Here is a 25,147-nt window from a genome sequence, read left to right as displayed (position 1 = left end):
AGTTAAAGCTGCCAATTCCGTCTTTTGTGTCTTCTTTGTATGAGGCAGCCAAACACTGGTATCAAGACAGCATTGGTTTCAAATCTGACTTTTAGAGGAGAAATGGACTGATGTCAGTATAGTGCTAAAATGAACATATGCAAGATTGTATTTCAAGGATCATATTTTAAAAACCGTAGAAACAATCAAAATTGTTGTTCTTCCAATATTTAGAGTTGTAATGTAAGTGTTACACTAGGCATTAAACCTCCTTAAATGACTGTATGGCTGGATCTGATCTGTCCAAAAAAAAGTCTTTCTGATAAAGGTCTCCCACTAAATTTTATTCTTGCAACACCCTGTCTCTTGGTTTAACCTGGCACCATATATGCAAGAAGTGAATTTTCTTTCTGGGCCAGTCACATTTCACGTTGCCTCCCTTCAGGTCTCCTTTTTCCCCCGTCTATGAGAATGAGAGAAAGAATTGTGTTGTTGAGGCCAATGTAGAAATTATGTAAGAAAGGACGCATTTAACAAGATCACAGGGTTCAGATGCATCTGCCACAAAGGTACCATGGTGGAAAGCTGGAGGGTGAGGGGTCAGGTAAGCAGAAAGATAATGGCCAACAGCTGTGAATGGGGACATGAGGAGAGGCGAGCAGGTGGGAAACGAAGGGGCAGAGCAAAGAGGATGTTAATGTGGGAAAGAAGGTTGTTCTCTCTCGAGGAGAGAAAAGCATTCCTCCTGCTGCTGAAGGTTATCAGGTTGCAGGTTGAGAGAGGCCTGGAAAAGGCAATGTTTCAATAACAACAGTTTGTAACCATGCTAGGGGCATGGCTTTGGAGTTAACAGTCAGTTGGTGCTCCACTTTGATTCAATTATTGGATGGATCACCATAAACACTTTCATGTTTGTCAGAGGATGAAAGCTAATGACTTAGGTGATAGCCTGACTGTTCCTCTAGCACCATCATGAAGTTCACAATTGTGGTTTTGAGTCCAAAGCTTTAAAAAATGGATGGAATGTCAGTTGACACAGACATTCATGTCCCTCTCAAAACTAAGTGCAATGGCATTTGTGTGTGTGTGTGTGTGTGTGTGTGTGTGTGTGTGTGTGTGTGCATGTGTGTGTGTGTGTGTGTGTGTGTGTGTTTGAGAGAAAGAGAGAGCCACCCTCTGATAATCCAATATAAAAAGAGACACAATCAAACTGAAGCTGACTGTATTAAAACATGTGTGGCCCAAACATTAAAAAGTGAGTTGCTGCCCCAATGCATCTCATGCCCACTGTAAATCCTTTCATGTAAAATCCAATCATAATATTAAATTGTTTGTAGGATGCTGTATAATTGAGACCATATCTAACCAGAGAGGGTCAGCAACAGGGAAACATGCCCAGTATTTGAAGCTTTAGATTTACTCTGATCACATGCAGCATCAACAAGATTGCATCAACTGTGCTGTTACATAAACATGAAAAACAAGATGTAATCTCATCTGTCCTGCCGGCTTTCAGTCTTTCACTTTATAAGGAACAAAACAGCAGGTCACACTTTCATTACATTGGATTACTTACTCGACGTTCATGGTGGCTTCATAAATAATACGACCCACATAGTGAGTACTCAAATTTAGAAAACCATTTTGGACAGGTCAATACAGCTGAATATAACTTGATCCAAGCCCTGTTTAAGTCTGAATGTTGTTACCTGAGTTACTCTACTTCATACAACAGCTGCATTAGGATTCTTCTTTTTAAGAATGAGTTTCCACTTCTCTGGTAATAACTTTGAAACCGACTGACCCGTCAATCCACAGCATCAAGATTTGTGCACATAATAACATTACATTTATTTAGTCAAATGACTTAAGGGACCACAGAGCTTCTGCCTAATATTTGTCTTGTCTGACATTTCGCAAGGCCAAAACATTAAATGGGCTTAACTTCTCAACCAAAAATATCCAGTTAGCTGATTGAAAATCATTCCTTTATGATTATCTGGCCCATGTTGTCATGGTCAGCCTCCAAAGAGCACTTTCAAGAGCTTCACTTTCAGTTCCTCCCCAACGGGTAGGTTTCCATATTACCAGCCGTTAATTATTCATCTGTGCTCACTTTGCGCCTCAGTTGGAATATAAAGCAAATCCTTTGGACCAATGATACAGAATAGCACGTCGACCTCTCTGCTGAACCCTTGCACATTGTCCATTTGTCTCCCACTGCTGGTACAAGTGAAATTGGAGCCGAGGTGGAGATTATTTCTTGATGTGTAAAACTTGTCTCTCGTACAGCACAAGTCGATAAACAGCCAGCTCAGTGGTGTGTATGTGCAGCACTGGAAGAGCTAGGTACAGTCCCTTTTGTATTGTGCAAAATGATATCTCTGCAGTGTAACCGTCTCTATTACAGTGGGAAGAGATTGTCTTACCCTCTGGATTTGCTTCACAGAACATGACAAATGAGCTTGAGCTGCTCGCTATAGACGAATAGTGCCTATACTAATCTACCTGAGGAGAAATGACAGAGGAAAGCTGTGAGTCAAGAACTCTAATGTAGTGATAAACTAAAATTAACTAATCATCATGACTACTATCATGAGATTAAAAATAAAACCAAAGACCCTGAGAGGTTTCTACATCTGCTCTGGATTTGTTTATTCAGCATTCGAATGTGATAATCAAAAATAAAACACATTAAAACAACAAATCCGCTACATACTATAATAATTGTTTATTTTAATGCATCCATTTAACAAATCTTCATAACATACACATTAATATGCCCTGAACAAAATCAACAGGTGCTCATGTAAGTTTTTCATTTTATTTTTGCATTATGTCCAAGCCCTTTGAAAAGTTCTGTATGTCCTGATGATGTGGACACTTAAAAATTCAGGAAGCACTCTGGATTGTTGCAGAAAGTGACATAATCTCTGTCGTGGGAGAATGTAGGACACGCACACAGATGGGTGAAAAAAAAGAAAAGTATTAAACTCATTTACAAAACTTAGAAGATCTTATAAGATCACAACTGCTGCAGACACTGAAATCTTCTTTTTTTTGCACACATTTGTATTTTTAGCAGCAGAAGCAGTGAAGGTTGAAATTATACACTTGTATAAAATCAGTTTCTTAATAAAACATTTCCTAAACTTTTTTTTAGCTGTGGTTGGCAACAGTTTCTGTTACAGTTATATGCAGGTAATTATGTCACAGACCAGGTTAAAACATGTCCTACAAATGACAGTCAGTACTTTCACATTTTAATTCAAGACTTCCACCATGATGAAACCAATGTTATGTATGCAACTTTTCCATATAAAAATAGGAACATTGTTTACACATTGTACACACAATGATGTTTGATTTTTATTACTGAAAAAAAAAATCCCAAACTATGTCATACTCATTTACCTGCCAGTGTAAATGCAGACAAATCAATCTCGTGCCCTGGGTGGCTGGTAATACTGCTGTGTGGGTCTCGTGCGTCGAGGCTGTCCATCTCCCCCACGGCGAAACTCTAGTGAATTGTCGTAGTAACCGTCATCTTCCTCCTGCCATTGGACATTTGATATGGTTGTGATGTTACTGTGGGTAATCAGATTAAGATGTCATTCATATTTCACCTTCCCTCAAGCCAATTAAATTCAGTTTAATTAGTTGCTTCCACTTAGTATTTACCATTTGTCATTGTGAGCAGAATTTGCTGGTTAATACTATTATTAAACTGTTTTTCTCTTCTTACCAAAACATCAGCAGAAACAGGTTTGATGTTATGCAGCAGGACCTCTTCGCAGTTTCCATAGTCACTAAATACAACCACAGCCGTGGAGCCTGATGGATGCACAGCATCTATTCTGGCATGGTAGAACTTCACGAGTGCACACACACCCGCACACACACACACCACAGAAACAAATTGAAATCTAATTATTTTAATGCAAACATTTCCAAATATCAAGACAAGATAACCTGATGTCAATTAATTATGACTTGAGAAACAAATCTAAAACACCGTCAACACTGTGAGTGACGGAAAACGAGTCTCAGTAACAATAATGATTTTTTAACATGTTAACTGTCAAACCTGCTTTCAGATGAACAAATAAACATCTCAGTAAATTGTCACAGATTTATTTGCTAACTGTAAGGTCACACCTTTGAGTCTCAATCGTCTCATTTGTTACTGTAGACAGTTTACATGTCACATTATGAGCTCATCTTTGTATGTTTATAATTGGTTTTCATTATCAGTTATGTTACCAATCCAGTGATGACATACCTTGCTGTCTTCCCAGTACAGAGCCAGGCACTGGTCTCCAGGTTTCCAAGTGTGCTCCATAAAGTGACTTTTCTCTGGTCCACGAGGGCCTTGACCTCTGCCTTGTCCTGACCGTCTTTTAGGCCCAGAGTTATTAGAAGTGTTTTTCTTGGGGGGCGGCTCCCTGTTGGGGGGACACGATGAGTTTGTCGGCTTGATCGGCCCAGTTCTTTTGTGTTCCATATCTCCGTTTTGGAAATGAGAAGGATCCCCCGTCGTGATTTGAATATCCCGTGATAACCCCACTTCTTGGGATGCACTTCCTCCCCTGACGTTAAAGTTTGGTGGCCCACCATCCCTTTGTCGATCAAAGTGGTCTGAGTTTGGCCGGTCAGGTTTCCCCTTCCTCCTGCTGTTTGTGGGTTCTTCAGTTCTGTCTGTACGTTTACTATTTCCTCTTCCATTTGGTTCACTTCCTCCAGAATCGGTCAGTTTAGGAACACTGTCTCTTACCCCTCTCCTGTTAGACGGTCCAGCCATGCTCCCACCACCATCTCCATTTCTGGACCGTTGGTGGTACGATCCACTAAACTCCATCTGCTGCTGAGGCTCTTTTGAATGTGTGAAAGTAGTCGGGAAGGATGGAGGGAAAATCTGCTCATCTCTCATCTCTCTCTTGTCACTTGGCAATCTGTCTGATGTGCCTCGTGACCATCTCTCCTGGCTCTTCCACTGCTGGGCTTGAGCTGATGTTTGGGAGGTTGTACAGTTAGAGAGAGGCTCCTGGCCGGGTTTGGGAAAATCAAAGTCCTTGTGGAAGCGAGGTGGTCTGTCATTCCGTTGTTGCCTGTGGTCATTATGTGAGGAGAACTTGTTCTGAGAAGTGTCTTTGGAGTAATAGTCTGAGTTGGAGAAATTCACTCTATTCTCATGGTGTCTCTGAGGTGCCTGACTCTTTGGCTCTGAGAAAAAAAAGAGCAATATGATCAAAAGCTATAGTAAACCAGTAGTGGTTTACATAACACAAGAATTTAAAACGACCACAGAATCATGTGCAACATACTGTTAATCAATGAAGGTTGAATAAAAATACCCTAAAACATGAAGGGAACAGCACTAGATAAATGACCTAAGTACCATTACTGCAATTGTCAAACCAAGTCATCCTTGGCCACACAATTAACCCTTTAACACCAGGATCGACATCAGTTTTCTTGTGTTACATTCAGATGCTTTTTAATAGCATTTAAACCTCAAACCTAAGAAAACTGGTTTGATTTCTTTAAAGAACAGGGAAACAATTTTGAGCAACTTGGCAGGACATGTCCCGCAAACTGCAAAAAAAATAAGTAAAAGGTGACAAGGAAATGACCTGAAAATTACCCATGGGGGATTGTTATTATAGATTATCAAAAAAATAGGGGAATATGTCCCACAAACTATATTTATAATAGTTCTTTTAATGATATTTTTTAACTATGCTATCTAAAAAATAAAAAATCAAATTATTTAATTTTTTAATTTTTTAGCACATAGTTGAGGTCATTTTCTTGTTCATTTTGTTTTTTTACTTCCTTTTTGTTTATTTTTCATTTAACTTTTTATCAATTTTCTTGCTATTTTCTTGTAAAGTAACTTGTCGGCCTCTTGTCTTGTTTTTGAAAGAAATCAAGCCAGATTGCTCAGGTTTCAAAAGGTTACACAAATACATAGCATATTAAAGGTTTGCTCATGCTCGCTTTCAACTACAGCTCAGCATTGGTCTTCCACACCAGCAGCGAACATGACATAATTCCCCTCAGCTGCTGATAGCCAGATAGCCATCTGTCTAAATCCAATCGTGACTCTGTCCATGTTGGCGTACTGTTATTAATTAGTGCATTCTTACCAAAGAACTGGCTTGAAAAAGTATACAAATTCACCGACATTTAAAATCATTAAATGTGATTTTTTCTTCCTAACTTAAATAAAGTAAAAAGTTAAAGTATGACGCTTATGGATTAAGAGAGGTACTGAGGCAGTTTAAAATGAAATCCAGCCCAATTCACCCACCATCAATGGAGAAAACTCCCATCTTGGATTCAAGAAAGTCAAAAAGAGTGCTTGGTCCAGATGGCCTTCCTCCTGCTCCCTCCTCCTCATCTTCATTTCTGGACCTGCCTCTTCCTCTTCCTCTGGCTGAGAAAAACACAAAAATAGAGTATGTTGACCCATTTAAGAACAGTTGGATCATTTTAAGTGGATGTTTGAATTTGCATACCCTCTTTCCCTGGATTTCTACATCTACAGTATTTGCGACGAGGCGCAGTGTGTCTGAGTGTGTGCAAGTGTGTGCGTGTGTGTGTGTGTGTGTGTGTGTGTGTGTGTGTGTGTGTGTGTGTGTTAAACCTGAAACCCATTGAAGTAACAATACAGGAACACATATACACTCCTTAAAAATGACATGAATTTGGAAAGGTTAATGTTCTGTAGCTGACTCAGGGGATCAATCTATGCAGCAACAACAAAAACAGAGCCTGCTCACAGTTGTTGTATCACATGGTATTATTAAAGAATAAGTTTAAAGTTGCTGCAAGCTGGTTTTAAGTAGTGAAACAAATACAAAACAATTACTGCAGGTAAGGTAGAATATCCATCTGAAACCTTGTGGTGTGCTTGGGAAAATAGTTGGCAGTAAAGTGTGAGTGCTATTTGTGGTAAACAGACTGAAACAAGAAAAAAAAACGCCAATGTTGACCTTTAACTAGGCTGGGGGTAATTCCCGCTGCATTTTAAAAGGACCTCCACATCACTTACTCGACCTCAAGGTCCCCAAGTGCTTCAGGCTATTGAGGGATTTTCTTAAGCCACAGTGGACAGCAGTTGTGTGTGTACAAACCTCTAGGTGGGGGCTTGTTTGATTCAGCTACCACAGGGCCAGGTCTGCTACCAGAAGATCCAGTAAGTAAGCTGTTTAGTGCCACTTCAAGGTTGTTGTTATTATCCATTAGAGCCTGCCGAGCAGCCTCCCTGTTAAAGCCCATTTCCATGATGTCTCTCAGGGCACGTTCGTCGACCTACACAAAGTGGCATAAAAACATAATAAGAGAAAGAGCATAAAGGGAAGAGATGATCGTATGGAGAAGGTGTTAAACGTACATGTGGATGGATAATGGTTGTTTGGTACTATAAAACACAGATGTAAGGTGTAAAGACTTGGATTGAAATGACAGGGAGAAAGAAACACAAAGAGTATCCCTTTTTAACAGAGCCAGACGAGGGTATCACTTTGACTTTTGTTTAGGTTGGATTAGTGTGCAGTCCAGTTACAATCCATCATTAACACGTTCCCAAGCCAAACCCTGTAATATCCTGTTCCATCCTATTTATATGTTCATCCCAAAGCTGGCTGAGTTCTGCCTACAAACTGGCAGGTCACAGCACAAAGCCAGACAAATGGACTGCCATTTGATTGGAAAACCAGCCAAGCCTCCAATTCATTTAGATTTCCACAATATCATAATCAATGCCTTACCCAGTCTATGACCCATGAAATAAGACTTCAATCCGGACGAAAGAAACCAGAGAGAAACACAGAGCAAGTTCCAGCCTGTAAATTGCTTTGTTACAATGAATGGAGGCTTCAGTAATGTGAGGTAAAGTCATTTCAACACAGGTGAATTTCATAACTAACTTTATCAAACAGACTTGTTTTGGACCAAGTTTGTCTTCTCACCAGCTCTCGGTAGTTCCCGTCTTGTCTGCTTTCAGTTCTTTCGACCCGGTCTTCTCGTCTCCTCTGCTGGTATGAGTCTCGGCTCCGGAAGGACGAAGCAGTAGTGGATAAATTACCTCCTGCATTTCCTCCACCACCAAACGTACGCGGACCCTAAGAAGAAAAAGTATGTGGAAATCAATAGAGCTGCAGGGTTGTACAAAACAATACATTTTTAATTTGAGGAGTTACTCGAATGTCAAAAGCAATCCAGGTTAAGATAAACGTCAATAAGGGGGACATTTTGTTAAATGGAGGCCAAACTAAATATAGTTTGTGCAAAAACTGCAATCAGTAAGAGAAACTTAAAAATTCAGTGAATGTGGAGAAGGAAGTTTTCCTGATGTCCAGTGCTTTGACGCAGGAAATCATTACAATTTGTTGTCAAAGACAATTATAGTATAAGAGACAGATAGACTCTATACATTGTTAGACAAAGCTTATAAATGTGAGTTACGGAATGCTGTAGTAGCTTCATAAAAAAAATAAGCAACCCATAGTTAATACAACCAGTTCAATAAAAAGAAGTAAAGACCATGATAAGTGTTTCCAAACCTCTTTGGTCTTGGCCACTTCAGCAATAGCTGCTGTTCGCTGCTTTTCAAACTCATCATTCTCGTCAGTGCTTTTAGCAACGTTTTGAGACTGGAGGGTCTTCCTCTGGTCCAGTTCTCTGCTGTCTACATCATCCTTCCTCGCACACTTCTACAGACAGCAAAAAGAGAGAGTAAGAAAAGATCCTCCTCAATCATGCATTGTTAATTCATGCACTAGACAATTTACACATTTTGTGGAACAATATTAAAACTATAATGAAGTCACCTGCACTGTTTAAGTTATACACTAAGATTTTGTTGTAGCAACTAGCTCAGTTAATGCTTTGAAACTAAACTGTGAACTGTATTATATTATTAACAGTGACTTGGAATGAATGAGATGGAAACTGTACACTGCCTGCAGCTCTTTCACGACTATAGGGGGTAATTACTCAGAATTGTGCGACTGACTGGAGCAATGACCTTTGCTTAGTAGGTTCACCATTGTAAGTGATAGGCAGCACAATTATTAAGCCAGAGGTGACTTAATTGAAAAAAATGGAAGAGAAGTAGGTAGCTACACTGATGAACTGATAAGCAGCAAGAGTAATAAAAAAGGACTGGCACCAGTGTACTGCAAAAGTGGAAAACTTATTGAGTTATTAGCGACTGCATATTAAATCTATCAGGAGTTGAGGTTAGTTCACCCATATTGCAACAAAAAAGGCCCTATATTGTGGTGGTGCAACAACCAGCGAAAGTTCTTGGTATATTGGTGGAATTTGGGTTTTCGACTTTGTACTCACAATGGTGTGGTTCAGTCTAAATCACAAATTTAACACTCTTCAGCCTGTAGATGCTTTTAAATCGGCATCAAAACTTTACATTTAATGAGGATAGAGCAGACGGACTGATTTACGGGCGGTAAATCTCCACGGCCACCTGAAGGCAGCAGGACAGTTATGTTGATGAATTTGCAGCCTCTGCTTTGAGAAGTGCCAAAACGCACAACCATTCTCGGTGTTTACCTTCATTAAATCACATGCAGATGACACAAAGCTGTTACAAAATAACAGCACACACCTCTGCACACACCAGACGAGTCCGTTATTATTCGGTATTCTGCCTTTTACGCGAGAGGCTGGATTACCAAAGCTCATTAATCCAGTGCATCACAGCCTGCTTTCCAACTTTAACATTTATTTTCTTCAGAGATCATGTTTTATCCATGAAATGCACTGCGGTGCAAACATGAGCTACAGTTGAATTAGGACTAAAATAACATTGGACTGGTATGGTCATAGAAGGCTTCAACAAAGCATCTGATTTGTGTCATTGTGTGACTTTGCACCATTCAGACAATAATATGACTACCATGAGAAGCCGTTCCTTTATTTGTTGAGCTGTTGTCATCATGCGTCACTGTGATTGGCAATTCTGTTAAAGTTTACCTTTTGCACTGCTGCGCCTATATGTGCCAAATTAGCAGATGTGCTTGGCCTCACAGCCCTACCAGTCTGCACCTGTTGTTGCTCTTGCCTGATTAATATAAGGCCCATTATCCTAATTACTCCTGATGGTACCTTGCTGTGCAGATAGTGTGGATTGTATTTGCTCAGGTTTTAAGATCACCACCATTGAGATTTCTGCCCCTGATCCAATTAATAGAGGGAGAAGCTTTGAAAATTTCTTAAAATTTCTTTTTTTATTTTTCAAAGACAATATCCCTTTTATTTTGGATGATTCACAGACCTTGCGGTGGACAGTTTAGTATTTGGTAGAAAACAGTTTCCAAAGGTCTGTGAGTTCTGAAGATAAGCCAGCCTTACCAAGGCACTGGCACAGGAAAAGCTTATTCTGGAGGGGCAAGGCAGATCAAACCAAACCTATCTGCATGCCAAGATATCATTAAGGTTAAGCGATAACTGATGTAAATATAATCACGAAAACTTGCTACCTGTTCTGAAGTGCTCTGAAGTGTGCCAAACACTGCATTGGTAAAAATTACATGGACTCAAAGCATAAAGCAAATTCAATTATCTGATGAGATGTAATCTAAATTAAATTCTTAAGGGGAAAAAATGTCCAGTGAAACACAAAAACGAGGAAAATGCAAGCACAGATCACAAGAGAATCCTCTGAGTGCTATTTACCTTCGAATAGGATATTATTTAAATATTAACAACCCTAAGCAGACATCCAATCAAGTCCTGGAGTGACCCAGCATTAGAAAGACATGTACACTGAAAAGCTAGAGAATGTCGAATGATAATACCCAAATGCTCCTCATCCATCTTTACAAAGCTTGAACAAATCTGGAGTGAAGAGTGGGTGAAAATCCCAAAATCCAAAGTGTCAAGCTGATACGGATGTATCCCACTCTGAAGCTGTGATCCTTGCCAAGGGAGACTTGACTCTGGCTCAGTAGTTTTTAAAATGAGAAATGATGTGGTAATGTGCAAAACCAGAAAATGTAGAAAAATTCAAGGTGGTTCAATAGCTTGTGAGGGCACTGGGAATTGAGCATAGTTAATTCTTTCAAATCTGAAACTGTGAACAAATACCAGTTGTTTGACAATGTGACGGAACTGTATAGTTGGAGTGTATTATTTATTTCTAACGAAGCACTTCAGATGCCTGTTTATTTCTTCTCACTTTCTCTAACATTTATCACAGCACTTAATTTTAATATTGTACAAATGCAACACTTACATCACATATATAAAACTGTTTTTGATCTGTTGGCATTATTTGCGTGGCAAGACAACAAAGCAGAATTAAAATTCAGTGATGCATTTTAAAGATTCATGAAGACTCACAATTAGTTAAAAAAGATGAAAGAGAACAATGCCAAGAAAAGGGACATCAAGGCCCACCCCTGCAGCCAGGCCTGTGTCTTGCCCCTCAAATACATTCGTGAGGTTATTGTTATTCAACAGCATCTCTGACTTTCAATAAGTCTGCTGAAACCTCATTACCATTTTTCTGATTGTATTATTTTTGTGGTTTTTTGTCTGGTGTTTACATCAGAGAAACACTTGGTGACTTTATTTTAAAAAGTGCACTGTCGTCATTAATATTACCCTTACCTGACCAAATGGCACAAAGGGAGGAGGTCCCCCTTCTGCTCCAATGTTACTCCTGCTGTGTTTGGCCAGACTCTGTAGGTTGAATAGTAAACGGATATCATTCTTGAAAACTTAGAAAAAAATACAATCTTGGCATGAATAATGACATTGGTGGCCTTTAATGCAGATTTAAAATGATGACCAACATGTGAATGCCAGATTTCACTGGTGTAGACTTTGGGGGTTATTCAGGAGGCATGTGCCACTCAATATCTAGCATGTGTGCATTTTTTCTCCCCCAATGAAAACTTGAAAGTAGTAGAGAACTTTTTACTTTGACAAAATTAAGGACATTTACACCAAAACTGGGACAGAAAAGGTATATATTGGTGCATTAACATTCACCAGAATGCAGGAAATTACGTTTTTTAATGCTCAAAATCTCCTGTTCACCAAACCCTGTTTCTTATGTGTCCTCCTCAAAAACAAAACCTACGGCCTTGCCAACATTACAAACATCAACTCACCCTTTGTAGCTCCCATTTCTCCACCATGTGATCAACCTCTCCCCCAAGGACAGCGATTTTTGAGTCATCTAGCAGCAAAAGACCATTTTTAACCTGGACTGTACCAAGGAGCTTTACCTTTGTTCCAGGGGGGGTATTAAGACTGAAAAACAAACAAAAAACAATAAAAACATATGCATGAAAGGATGCTTCATATAAAAATTGCCTAACCAACTGTTAAATGTAATACACAGTCATGGGTTTAAGATATTATAACTGCATATACCAGGCCCCACACCCCACTGCCTTACCCATACCACTTTATAAATGACATGGAGCCGTGCCAGGGGATGGGTGGCGAGGCTAGGAGAGACTATTAATAATCCCAGCTGCTCACCCATCCTCATGGTAAATTAAAAGCCCCTCTATCTCATCAGGCCTGATAAGGCCTCTGCCTCTCTCATTAAGAAAGCACAGGGACTTAGAGGGATTTCCAGCTACTGATGCCGGATGCCAAAGCAACAATTAGGGATTTCACTCCAAACCTCTGGGATAGATGCTGTTCTCATGATAGCAGCCAATGCAGAAGTGAGGCTCTTTCTATCCACCATTCAATCACATACAAGCACATATACACACACTATACACTCTCTAATCAATGTTGCTACTCAATGCTTAATTGTCATCTCTCTATATCGCTGTCTCACACACTGAACAGTCCTGTAATCCGTCTCATCCTTCTTTGCCACTCACTTATGGCCGCACGCACACTAAAGCGGACACTTTCATAAGAAACACTAACCACCGCTGTTGGCAGCCAGTGTGTGTGTGCCGCTCATAAAGAGGGATTTGTTCTGTTCTCTCCTCTCTTCCCATCAGGAAGTCAAGGCCCACATTCTGGTCACTCCACCTGTACAGACTGGCTAGTCACCATGGCAGCAGTCGCCAAGGCCACGGTTGCTGGGATGGAGATGTAATTAAGGCTGGGAATTGTTAGATAGCTACCACCACTTGGAAAATTGTAGATATATAGGGGAAAATTGAGGCATGTGGTGGGGTGAAAGTGTTGACAAGGAGGTGAAGAAAGAGGGTGAATGCAGAATCTCACACATTTGCTTTGAATGCATGAGAAACTGGCTAAATGACAGCCTGCTTTGCATCTATGTAGCTACTAGAAATACATTTTTACAATAATCTATTTTTTAAACAAGACAACTTATGTTATTTCTAATCGGTTTTAAAATGTTAAACCAACTTTGCAGGCAATTACAGTATACTAACATATTCCTAAGTACAATAAACTGTTAATGGTTACCTGATCTTGGACAGGTGTTTAAACTCCAATCCAACACAGGTGGTATGCCCATCTGTCATTTGTAGGCGCAACATTCGCGGCGCGCCCTGGGACTCCTCATGGTCTTTGGGAGCTGAGACATTTCTCACCTTCTGCACCTGAAGAACACATGGACCTTCCAACTGGCCGTGTGCAAGAGACAACAAAAAAAATACTGCTTAAAAGGCAAATCAGCAGCATCTGGGGAGGACTGAAACAACAAAATGTGAGTAAAATATAGCTATTCATCAGTGGTTACAGCAAAATATTTCTAAGGCATAACAAAAAGAACTCCATTTAGCATACCTCTTCTAGCACAGGTTCACTTATTCATCCTAAATGCTCAATGGCTTATCTTTGACTGCTTATCACTTGATCAAAGCTTGTGTCATCAGTAAGACAATAGCTTCAAAATGATAACAAATTAACAAAATTATTCAAAATAACCTTACCAATAACTCTAATACAAAATTCATGGAGCCTCAACATTTTTCGAAAAGATCAAAAATTAAAATTTTAAAGAAAAAGTGAATTCAAAGGCCACTGAGCAGTTTTCTTTACAATAGTTATGTGAAAATAAACATGTAACATTCATAAATGCAATCTATAAGCTATACTCCAATCTGTATGTAGTGTAATGTGTTCATAGATGCTCAGATGGCATTCTCTCTGTTAGACATACACACTGTCGAAGGCAAAGTGGATGACCAGAGTGACATGTGCATCTTGTTCTGAGCCTGAAGGGAACATGGGTTGAGCTCACATAGAATTACATGTTTTAATCCTCTGACAACATTTGGAACTGTTTTTTCTTCACAGTTGCTCAGCTCTTCACAGGTGAGGAAGCAGCTCTTTGATTCATGTTTGTATTGTGTGTTAGCTCCATCTAGTGGCACTCATGAGAACAGTATTTCAGCTAAGAACTAAAGCCTGCACTAACTTCAGCTGCAACAAAACAAGGTGGAAACTTAGTATATGTCTGGACCATGTATGGTATTGTAATGTGCTCAATTGTGGCCACATTTTTACAGGGATATTCATTTGTAGTGACTATAATGTGAAGGCCAGTATATTAAATATTAATCTGCAATTATCTGTAATGGTCATGCAAATATCTGTTGTCAAACTGTACTGAAGTAGTGTGTCATATGACATGGTTAAAGACATGTTTGAAACAAACAATTGCTGTATTGCTTTAATTTAATAAATTCAACTCTATGCCCTAAACATGTTATATTTAGCAATCTGTTGTTCTGAATTACTAATCTAAAGTGTTACTGTGTAATCAGTGTTACTTTGTTAAACAGACCTGATATAGGTCACTTCCCATGACAATTAAGAACATGCCCACGGCCTGCGCAAGATGTATCTTGATCTGTTTTCCCTTTGACCAACTTATAACTTTATAACTTTCCTACTCAACACTCAGAGATCATGGACAGCACAGGGGAGACTTTGTTTTGCCTCCAGGGCCGAAGTTGATGCTCACTTTGGTGAGCTGCAGCATTCCTTCGTGGGCAAACTGAAACCTACGCTGTGCACTTACCACCACTTGACAGCTTTACTGCTAATTTCTCCTCTGCTGCAATCGCCACCAGCTGTCTGCTCCCAGCACAGCCACCCTCTCTCTCTCTCTCTCTCTCGTTTGTGTACTTGCTATGCCCACACTACACAACTCTTATGACACATGTATTAAACTGTGTCAGCACTCTACAAATATAGTACTGAAGTACTGTATGTTTAAAACACATATTCAGGAATATTTAAATTTTTCTGTATACAGAAAAAAAAGAGGTGGCACAAAAAAATCGGGATATTCGAGAATATCACCTGAATAACTCAAAGGCTTTCTGGGTTCTGGAGCTTTGCAGGTCCAGGAATAAATGCATTACACAGCAGCAACATGTGGATCAGATGATTGATCGCAGGTGTTACCAATGTAAACATTTTCTGTGCCTCTTCCACTTGGCTGAAATCCACCCAAAAAAACACTACTTGTTTACCACTAATTTTCATACATGTAGCTCTGAAATGGCCGTATAAGAATTTCTGTATCACTCACCTTTTCAGTTCGTCCACTGTTGATATCAGATGGTAGAATTTTTCTCCCAATAGGCCTGAGGTCACTCTGCGAGATAGAAAGATATGACAAATAATGCGCCAATCACAATAAAATTAAATAATGCAAGAGAGTTTGCCAAATTGAGACAGTTCATCCTTAAATCAGAAATATGCATTTTTTTCTCTTAGCCCTAGTGCATCAATCTAGATTGTTTTAGTGTGAGTTTGGTGAGTGCTGGAGATATCAGCCATAGAGATGTTTGTCTTCTCTCAAATATAATGGAACTAGATGGCACTTGGCTTGTGATGCTCAAAGTGCTAAAAGATTACATTTGAAAAAGTCAACAGCATTTTTTTCCAGAATCATGATCCAGTTACTCCAGATAATCCACAGACCTTGTTGTAAGTAGCTTTATGTTGTCACTATTTTCTCTCTGCCAAACTACACCCGCCAACCAAATCACCGCACAGAAGGAAGCAAACAACACAGTCTGTGGATAATTTTAGGTAACCAGGTCATGATTTCTGGAAAGGGACATTGCTATTGAGTATTCAAATTTGTTTTTGGCACTTTGAGTACTAATACCACTATCACTGTTTTGATAGTAAAGCAGTTGCTGTTCTAAATTAATCTTTGAACTAGTTTAAAGATTTCACTGCTCTGCAAGCTCCAACTCAAAGTTGCTTCATGTTGGTTCAACCCGGTATGCAGTTATAAGTCAAAGTGGAGTCTAAGATCTTTTGGCAGCCCTCTTGGCCAAAACTTAAAGGTCAGGGCTTTTGCAGTGAATTCAACCACTGTGTGTTCTGGAGTTGTCTGCTACTGCAGGTCAGGTACGCAGTCTCACTGTCTGTAACAGAAAATCTTTCCAGTTCTAAGACTGTTTGTGTTTCTTCTACTTATTATCACTTTTGTGTTTATGTATTGTCTATCAATATACACCTTGTTGTATTTTAAAATCATTATTATTTCAGCTTATCATAATGACTGCATCAAATGATGCCCCCTTTTGCAATAATTAATAAAATTTTTGGCTACAAGTTAATTTCTGATAAATTAGGAGGTAGGCAATGGTCTGGATTTAACTGGCTGATCAAAGAGGATAAAGGAAATAGGCTGATGTGAAGATACAAGATAATCTTTAGAGCTGGGGCAACTGAATAGAAAGAGCAGATGCTGGGTCACACAGTAGTGGGTCACACATATTTAGCAATAGATTCCATAACATGCTTTTCTACTTACTTAAACTAGTTGATATATCAAATATAGTGCATTCACAGAAAAGAGAAACATCCAGTTTATAGACAGATATATAAACAGTATTCATTACTGTTTTTATTTGTTTATAACCACCTTAAAATAATATTATCTGTATTTTCAATCCTGTAGTCCACCTTGTTCATGTACAGTAGTCCAGAATGAACAAATCAGACACTGGTTATCGAGAGGACCATTAGGATTTGCCATTTTCATGTCACCACCATAGTTCTTCAACATACTTGTCACTTCGAAGAAGTTTCTGTTTTGACACCTCATGGCTGTATGACACTAAATTCTGAACACTAGACCTTTAAATTGTTAATGTATGTGTAATACTGGCATGATTAAAACTTACATCAAGTGCAATACGGATAATGTCACTGTATGTTATTTTCTCAGTCGATCCTTTCAGTTCTGCTATGCCTTCATCACTGAGGTACCTGTAAGATGACAGAAAGGTGACGAGAGAAGATGATGAACTCAGCAGGGGTTGAAAGTAGGTGTAAGCATCCCCTTAGAGAGCATACCACCAACTCACAACAACCAGATCACAATAAATCTGCTAAAGACAACATTTTAACAATAAGAAAAAAAATATCTAAAATTTATTACTGAATTATGTGGCTCCTATGACTTGTTTTTTTTCTAATGTTTTTTTTTTTTATTGGAAGAACAATGCAAAGCATATAAATCACACAGCACCCCAGCATTCTTCTATTCTTTCCCCGTGTTTTCTCTCTTTACCCTCAAACCCCCTTGTCACAAAAATACAGTCAAGAACAGCAATCACATTAATGGCAACAATAACTTAATAACACCAAAATTACCAATACCTTACACACGAGAAATTAATGAATAAATACTTAGATGAAAATGACAAATAAAGCAAAAAATGGGGGAAAATGGAAAAACAAAAAAAACAAAAAAATTAAAAATAAAAAAACAGATAAGCAAAAAAAGGAGGCTCAGTTGTTATAACCAGGCAAGGAGGTAAAATAATTTATTCACTCTAATGAAATTTGTTCAATAGAGTGAAGGGAACCTTCCAGGGAAAATGTGAGTTTCATTTACTTGTTTAAAGGCGAGAGGAAAGTCCTCAGCATTTTAGGTCAGATTGTATCATTTGCTAAAACATGACAACATCGGAAGCATCTTATCAAATCTCTAAATTTACAAGGTGCATCTGTATTGTAATTGTTTTGTGTTGTAATGTCACGTTACTAACATTGTTAAATAATATTACAATATATATACAAGTATACACTACAGTAGGAACCAACTAAGCAACTCGACAGCTAAACTACAAAACTGTAAGGGGTAACGATAAATGTTTGACTTTTACAGACAAATGTGGGCTTAATTCAACAGTAGTATGTACATTACACAGTAATGCATGCTGCTGAAAAGTTGACTTTAGAACACAAGTAAAGTATTTTGGATTTAACTGAGGCAAATGCTCTTTGTCCACCACTGCATGTACCATTTTCACGGCTTATCGGTTAACAAAAACTGTAGCGTCAACAGTTTGCGTTATGATAATGTAATGCTAGGCGTGTTAGCTTTAGCTAGCTAACGTTATTTATCACGCTAGCTCTTAGTTAGCCTTTTAGTCTCGCTTTATGCAGAATAATAACGTTGCCTCGATATAACATAACCTGAAATATTCGTATGTCTTTTGGAAACATTCTCGTACAACTTAAACGTAAATATAGAACTAATATATTAATGATTAGTAAAACAACACCAGTCTGGAACCACTGTCAATTAATAGGCTCAGTGACGTTAGCCACCGTGCTACCTACCAGCCCTCTTTGGTCAGGGGTTCTGTCAAATCGGTCATTTTCGTCCAAATGGTAGGTGTGTAAATAACGACAAAAATAGCGTTAAAATGAGCAGGTCTGAAAAACGACTATCTGTTTCTGTAATACATGTTATCCTCCTAACAACGATAGCGCTCGCTAATGTGAATATTGAGATATTGAACGACTCTACGTAACGTGCGTCACGCGTTCTACAAGTATGGAGTGCCGAGAGGGTCAAAATAGCCTTTTACCCTCCATGTTTGAAATGCGTTTCAGTGGGACAGGCGGTCTCGCATCCAGCAGTATAGGACAAGCTTTTTTTCCTGTTATTATTTAAACGCATGACTCCATGAGTTTGTTAACTATCCTCAAAAAATACAATTTTATCTCTATAAGGTTATATATAGTCTAGGCTGCATATTATAAATCCCAATTTCCTCTGAGTTTATTCCTAGTTGTTAAACTCAACCACAGACTGTATATAACGATCTAATAATAACAATAGTCTTTATATACAGTCTATGGGCTCAACTAAGGCAAGCCAATCACAAGCCTTAATAATAGTAATAATTATAGGTTTTATTTATAATGCATTTTACATTTGAAACAAAACCCAAAGTGCTACAATATAAAAACATTAGTTTAAAAAACAGGTTAAAAAACAACCAAAAAGAAAGCACATCAAAAAGTCATAAATAAGAGCATAAGTGCGAGTAGAGTAAACAGCAATAGTTCGCTTCAAAGTCTTAGTTAAGGCCACACATTTAGTAGTTTGTGGACCGTTAAAAAAGTACAAGTGGGTGCTCAAAAGGAGCAGTCACAAAGGCCCCACATGCAACACTCAACATCAGTAACAACCCTTAGATACACAGGAGCATACACATCCCATTGACTACTTGACATGCCAGGCTTGATACAGCTTTAGTTGTAACCACAAGATGGCAGTGTATGTTAACTAAAGACTTAAAACAGTGCATACTCTCCCACTACAGGTTTCACAAGACTTCAAGAAGCCCCAGCAAAGTGATGTACCAGTCCAGTAATAAAGCTTAATTGTGAGGGTAGCACTTCCTTGAGTCAGAGCCCTTCAATGTCCCACTGATCCTCTTGTCTTAAAGTTAAGTTTTTCTATACAAAGCAGGCAGCATTCAACATTGTGTCATGCATTGTTGCGTAACTTGAGTCTGGGAAAGGATAAATTAAGGACAAGTAAAGACCAAAAAATATAAAAAACATAAAACATCACTGTCAAAGTAAATTCTTCAAAAACAGTATGAAAGGAATCATTTTAACTCTGTCTATGATCTGAGTGACCTTAAAAACAATACTGTCTACGAGAAAACATTTCTGAATATCCTTGACGCTCAATGTTTACTTTATTTTTCTGAATTTAACCTTTTATATTCATTTATGCTAAGTTGCATTGAAATGCTCATGCCAATAAGGCAAACATAATTCAATTGCAAAAGACATTTTAGCTCACTTAGAATGATTTTCTGTGCAGACTGTTTAAATAATGGATATCAATGTAATTATCAGTACAAGAGAAATTTAATTTTTATTATTTGGCCTCTGGCATTTTTGATTGTGTATCCCTGTTTGTGGAAGGCTAGATCTCTCATTGTCTGAGAGGATTAGCAAGGCACAATGCCACAAGACTTGTGTTTGGCCAGATAAAGAGCATTAACACACTGCTGGCAGCCATGCAGACAGCCTTTCAGGGAGTCAAGGAATAAAGGTCTTTAAAGATAACAAGATTTCAAGAGGCTGAATTCAAAGGAAGTCAAATTTGATTTCATAGCTTAAGGTTTCATTCAACAGTGACATCTGACTTCAAGTTTTGCTTTAAAAAAACCTGAAACAAACCATCATCTTTTAATGAAAATGTGCGCGTCAAGTCTCTTTTCAGCCGACAAACCATGCATATACAAATCTATGTATGTCACCATTCCAATGAGTGAGAATATGTCCCAGTCTTTTGCATTTTTGCTGGCTGACATGGTAATAGTGGAAGCATAATTATACTGAATAGCTGCTCCCCTTGTTAAAGATTTATGCTTGAAATATAACAGCTGAACAAATTACATGAGGTAACAGACAGCTGAAATTTCGTGACCTGTTTTCTAAGTATATATTGTAAGCTTCTTGTTTTTGCTAGTGGCAAAGATATGTTCTTTGAAAAAACTGTCAATCAAACTTACAACCAACTGTTGTTTAAGTTGTAACTGTCAGTGGGCTACACACATGTCTAATTATGGTTTGGCTTCAGTGAGGTTTTAAGAAGGATTGGCATGCTCCCAGCTGTCTGAAAGTGCAAAAATAGTGGAAAAGTTCATTCTACTTGTGGCTTTTTATCCTATTACCATCATGAGGTTAAACCTTGTCTTCAAGAAGAAAGTTCTACATGATTAAGCATAACTTCTTAATGGCTGTAGAGGAGTAAAAAGCTTTCACGAGCATCGTATGGTTCACTGTCAATATTCTACACATTTAATATGTCATTGTTAGTGTGAGAGCACAAATGCTCCATACTGGTTGGCTCATACACTGAAGAACTCTCTCTGATACTGTATGTCTTGAGAGAGCAGATCTTTTTTTTTGGAGTAGAACACGGGAAGGGTCTCACAAAAGTTTCTGTTTGTTGCATCACATCACCTCATTGCTGTTTGCATCAGACAAGGTATTTGGGATTTTTCCTGTAGCTTAAGGCTTACTTTTAAATGGCCAAGCAAAGCTGAAATCCAACAGCGTGAAGCATTTTCAGTACAACAGCCTGATTAAAAAAAAAAAAAAAAAGAGGCAGCATCAACTTGTGTTCCACCTCAAGCTTCACATGAATGCCTTTATGAGATGTTGTCGGATCCTGGAAAAGAGACAGGGTATGGGGAGGAGGACAAAGCATTTTCTGAAATGTACAAAAAAATTCTCTGTAGACTATATCAAAATGACTGATACTAATGTAACAAAGTGGCTCATACATAGGTATTATTTCCCGTCAATTATGATCTGCTGTGCAATTTCAAGACAGTAGTCATTCAATTTTAAACTTATCAACCATGCATAATAGCAGGCCTCTCAAGACTCACATAAAACCGATGAAGCTTTGGCGGAAATGTAGATTTTGTCTCCATGCAACACTCCAATGAAGTTTCCACATCCACTAACTATTTATTTTTATTTTTATAGGTATGGGTTGGCCTTTAAAATTCTGCATTATTCTGCTGTGTTGTTGGATGCCTTTGTGTTTTGTTGTAACTATCTACAACAGACTCTGCATAATTATTAGGCTACTGTACTGTGAAGTAAGTATTTAAGTAGCTTGAATGGTTGACAGTGGCAGAAGATGTATGCAGTTCCTGTATTTAAGTAAACATAGGTTACTCAGAACATGTTAAAAAGTTCACAAAAGTGTGCATATCCAGATAACAAAAATCTAGCTGTTGGACAATAAACAAAAGCGGAAAAGTGCACACTCCTCTTTTTAGGTACATGCTTTTCATCAAACCAACTACTAAAAATACATTGAAAATAATCTCTTTTCCATGTCAAAGTCCTGAATTAAAGATGTTACTAAAGTTTAAGAAAGAAAACAAAACAATACAATAATTTAAGTTAAGCTTAATATAAGCTAATATAGCCTAATAATAACCTGCAATCAAAATGTTACTTAAGTTAAAGTAAAAGCAAGTATAATTCATGAATAAGTGCCCTGTGGTTTAATATAAATCTTTAAATTAATAGTAGTAACAAGTTAATATAATAATATCCTGCATTCAGAATGTTACCTAAGTTAAAGTAAAAGGAAGAAAGTAGGCTAAGTACAACGAATAATCAGGAACATGAACTTTTAGTATTAAATGTAAAAGTACCCGAGGTAGAAAAAACCTCAAAAAACTTAAAATATAAATAAATAAAAATAAAAGTGACTTAAATTGTCATCAAATTAGTTGCCAATTACTTTTCTGTCAGTTGGTCAATTGATTAATCAATTTATCATTTAAGCTGCACTTCTGTATATTTTTCTTGGTAATCCGATTATTAACAACATTTATTCTTTTTAATGTAAAAAATCTTAGTTTAAGAGTAACAAGAAACAAAAACTGTTAGATACATGCAATAAATTAAAAGTGCATTATTTCCCTTGAATTGCAGTCGAGTAAAAGTATAAATTGGCATGAAAAGAAAATACTCAAGTAAAGTACAAGTACCTCATAATTGAACTTAAAGTATACAATTCTACAATTCTACAATTTCATTTAGCAGACGCTTTTATCCAAAGCGACGTACAACACAAGCAAGAATTTAGACTTACCTAAGTAGAGTAAATATATATGCCCCTGTGAGTTAATGTAAATCATTAAAACTAGCAACAACAATAAAGTTAATTTAATAATAAAAATGAACTTTTACCGTGGATAAAACTTCAATTTCTATAAAGCATAACAGGAGTGACTACAGACAAAGAGTAAACATTTCTGCTACAAAAAAAACCCAGGCTACAAAACCATCGCCCTTACGGGAGATCCAGGTTGCTAAAACGAACACTCCAATTTGATTGACAGCTTAAGACGGCCAATCAAATGCCTCTTTAACTGTAAACAGAGGGGGCTGTACCAGCTCCGTGGATACTATTGGTCGGATTAAACATGCACAGCTGACATCCTCATTGCGCGGGTCTGTCAAAAAATCTGCCACATTAATGTATCCAGCCAACGTTTATCTACTGCGTTTATGATTATATAGCTCTCGATTAATGATCGAAAAATATTCGTCAACGGAGAAAACCGGAATTTGCAGCTTCCCTCCTGTTTGCGGAGACTAAAGCGTTAAGGTAGTATACGTGACAGTCCATAAATTGGATTAGCGCTAAGTAAAGCCACCAGTGAATGGTAGTTTAGCAAACCTGCTAGCTCGTTAGCTAAACGGACTGCTGGGAGTGAAGACCTGGAAATACATGGACATTTGAAAATTTGGCAAATGTTCACCTGTGCGTTAACAACCGTTAGGTGTCCGGATAATTTCAGACACGAATGTTAATGTGGACAATTCCGCTTGTGCCGTCCTTCACCATTTAAGGGTGTGTGAAAACTTTATACATTAACGTGACAAGGTCTTTAGTAGTTAGCTATTAGCTTATGTAAAAGTCGTAGCGTTAGGTCAACGATATGGACAGTTACAGTCAGCGGTTTGAATCCACGACTGGACGAGACAGTAAACCCCAAAAGAAGAAGGGATCCTCCAACCACAACACATGTTACGATGAAGGAGACCGCAAACCAAAGTTTGTAAGTATAGATGACTTTATTGAAATGTTTGTTTGATTTAAGCTGTGTGCTGTAAACTTAAGTGTTACCTTGCATTCACACAGTGGCTGTGGATGGGTGAGGGGTCATTACATGTTTCTAAATATGCCCTCTCACTACCTGTTATTTTCTGCGTTATCTCTTCTGTCCCTCTGACATCCGTAGAACCAACATACTCAGGAGAGTGCAAAACCAACAATGAAAAAGTGGCTGCAGAAACTTTTTTCCCATATAGAGTAAGCATGTCTTGAGCTCTCTTGGTCAGACATAAGAGATTTACAGTACTAATCTGGGTGCATACAAGATATGTCCAAAGCTCAATATTGATTGTTTGAGCTACTTTTTACACAAATTAAGATTAATAGTTATATTTACTTACATTTTTCAAGGCAATGGATTTCCTAGTTTGTTTGTTTTTTTTTGTTTTTTTACAGTAAAATTAACTTTTACAGTGTTTTACAGTGTATAGGAAACTATGTGATAATGCATTAATGTAATATATTTCCTGTATGTGTTTAAACTGGCTATTCAGATCATACCTCATGTAGGCGAAACACAGCTAGAGCAGGAATGAAGGCATGTTATTTCAGTGCAATGTACTTATTTTGCATGTTTGTGTCCTTTGCAGAGAGAATGCATTTAAAGAATCTATGACAGCTCATACAAAATACAGTCTTTGAATTTAAGAGTTTTCTATTTGGACCTGGTTTGTTCAACTTTGCATGTAGAAAATCAAGAGGTTAAAATTAGCACAGGGTTTAGCTCTAACACTAATCCATGTCCTTCCTACTATTATTACAAACACCCAAACATTTTTTTTCTGCCTGGTAAATGTTTGTCATAGTCTTCTGGGAAATATATATATATTGGGAGGTGTGATATTTGGACAAAAAAAAGCATCAGCAAGGTTCTTATTTAGGGGTATCATTTTCAAAGCAGTCAGGCTTCTTAACGATTAACAACACACACACACACACACACACACACACACACACACACACACACACACACACATCCTTGCTTCAGACAGGAGACTTGCATTTGACACAGATCTACTTAATGCACGCTCAACCTGCATTTGACCCCATTCTTGTGAGAGTGCTAACATGAGTTTATTCCCTGTTGCTGCTGTTCATAGATTATAGTCTACAATTGTAAAGGTCTGCGCAGGAATGATTTTTCAGTCCAGCTTGTTATTATCCACTCCTACTGATGAGCTGATGGCTACATGTCTAACATTTATAGAAACACCTGTTCACTCACTGAGATTAGTGTTCAGTGCT

At 38.1% G+C, this 25,147-nt stretch overlaps 2 protein-coding genes across 4 annotated transcripts in view; one reads left to right on the top strand and one right to left on the bottom strand.

Moving 5' to 3' along the window:
- Positions 1 to 2,686: 2,686 nt before the first annotated feature.
- Positions 2,687 to 18,759, bottom strand: tdrd3 (tudor domain containing 3). 3 transcript variants are annotated; one of them, XM_042492753.2, is made up of 14 exons: positions 18,562 to 18,759; positions 17,115 to 17,199; positions 15,500 to 15,565; positions 13,420 to 13,580; positions 12,126 to 12,267; positions 11,620 to 11,691; positions 8,550 to 8,699; positions 7,956 to 8,108; positions 7,119 to 7,296; positions 6,293 to 6,418; positions 4,262 to 5,202; positions 3,725 to 3,850; positions 3,394 to 3,533; positions 2,687 to 2,912 (listed from the first exon to the last, which is right to left on the bottom strand). In XM_042492753.2, exons 1-13 carry the CDS (start codon positions 18,597 to 18,599, stop codon positions 3,417 to 3,419), a joined length of 2,355 nt encoding a protein of 784 aa, XP_042348687.1. In that variant the 5' UTR covers positions 18,600 to 18,759; the 3' UTR covers positions 2,687 to 2,912; positions 3,394 to 3,416. The 3 variants fall into 3 exon arrangements, with proteins under 3 accessions (XP_042348687.1, XP_087932185.1, XP_042348695.1); XM_088076059.1 differs by having other exon boundaries at positions 2,687 to 3,533; XM_042492761.2 differs by lacking the exon at positions 2,687 to 2,912 and having other exon boundaries at positions 3,430 to 3,567.
- A 4,467-nt stretch (positions 18,760 to 23,226) lies between these two features.
- The window catches only part of diaph3 (diaphanous-related formin 3), a 217,588-nt gene continuing 215,667 nt past the window's right edge, over positions 23,227 to 25,147 (top strand). The window contains exon 1 of the mRNA XM_088076055.1: positions 23,227 to 23,846. Within this exon, the coding sequence (XP_087932181.1) occupies positions 23,727 to 23,846 (120 nt within the window). The 5' untranslated portion in view covers positions 23,227 to 23,726. The remainder of the gene's footprint in view (positions 23,847 to 25,147) is intronic.

This window comes from Plectropomus leopardus, chromosome 1, assembly GCF_026936395.1.
Source record: "Plectropomus leopardus strain MGB_pleo_1.0 chromosome 1, ASM2693639v1, whole genome shotgun sequence".
NCBI classification, from domain to species: domain Eukaryota; kingdom Metazoa; phylum Chordata; class Actinopteri; order Perciformes; family Serranidae; genus Plectropomus; species Plectropomus leopardus.
This window is presented reverse-complemented; position numbering and strand designations above follow the sequence as displayed.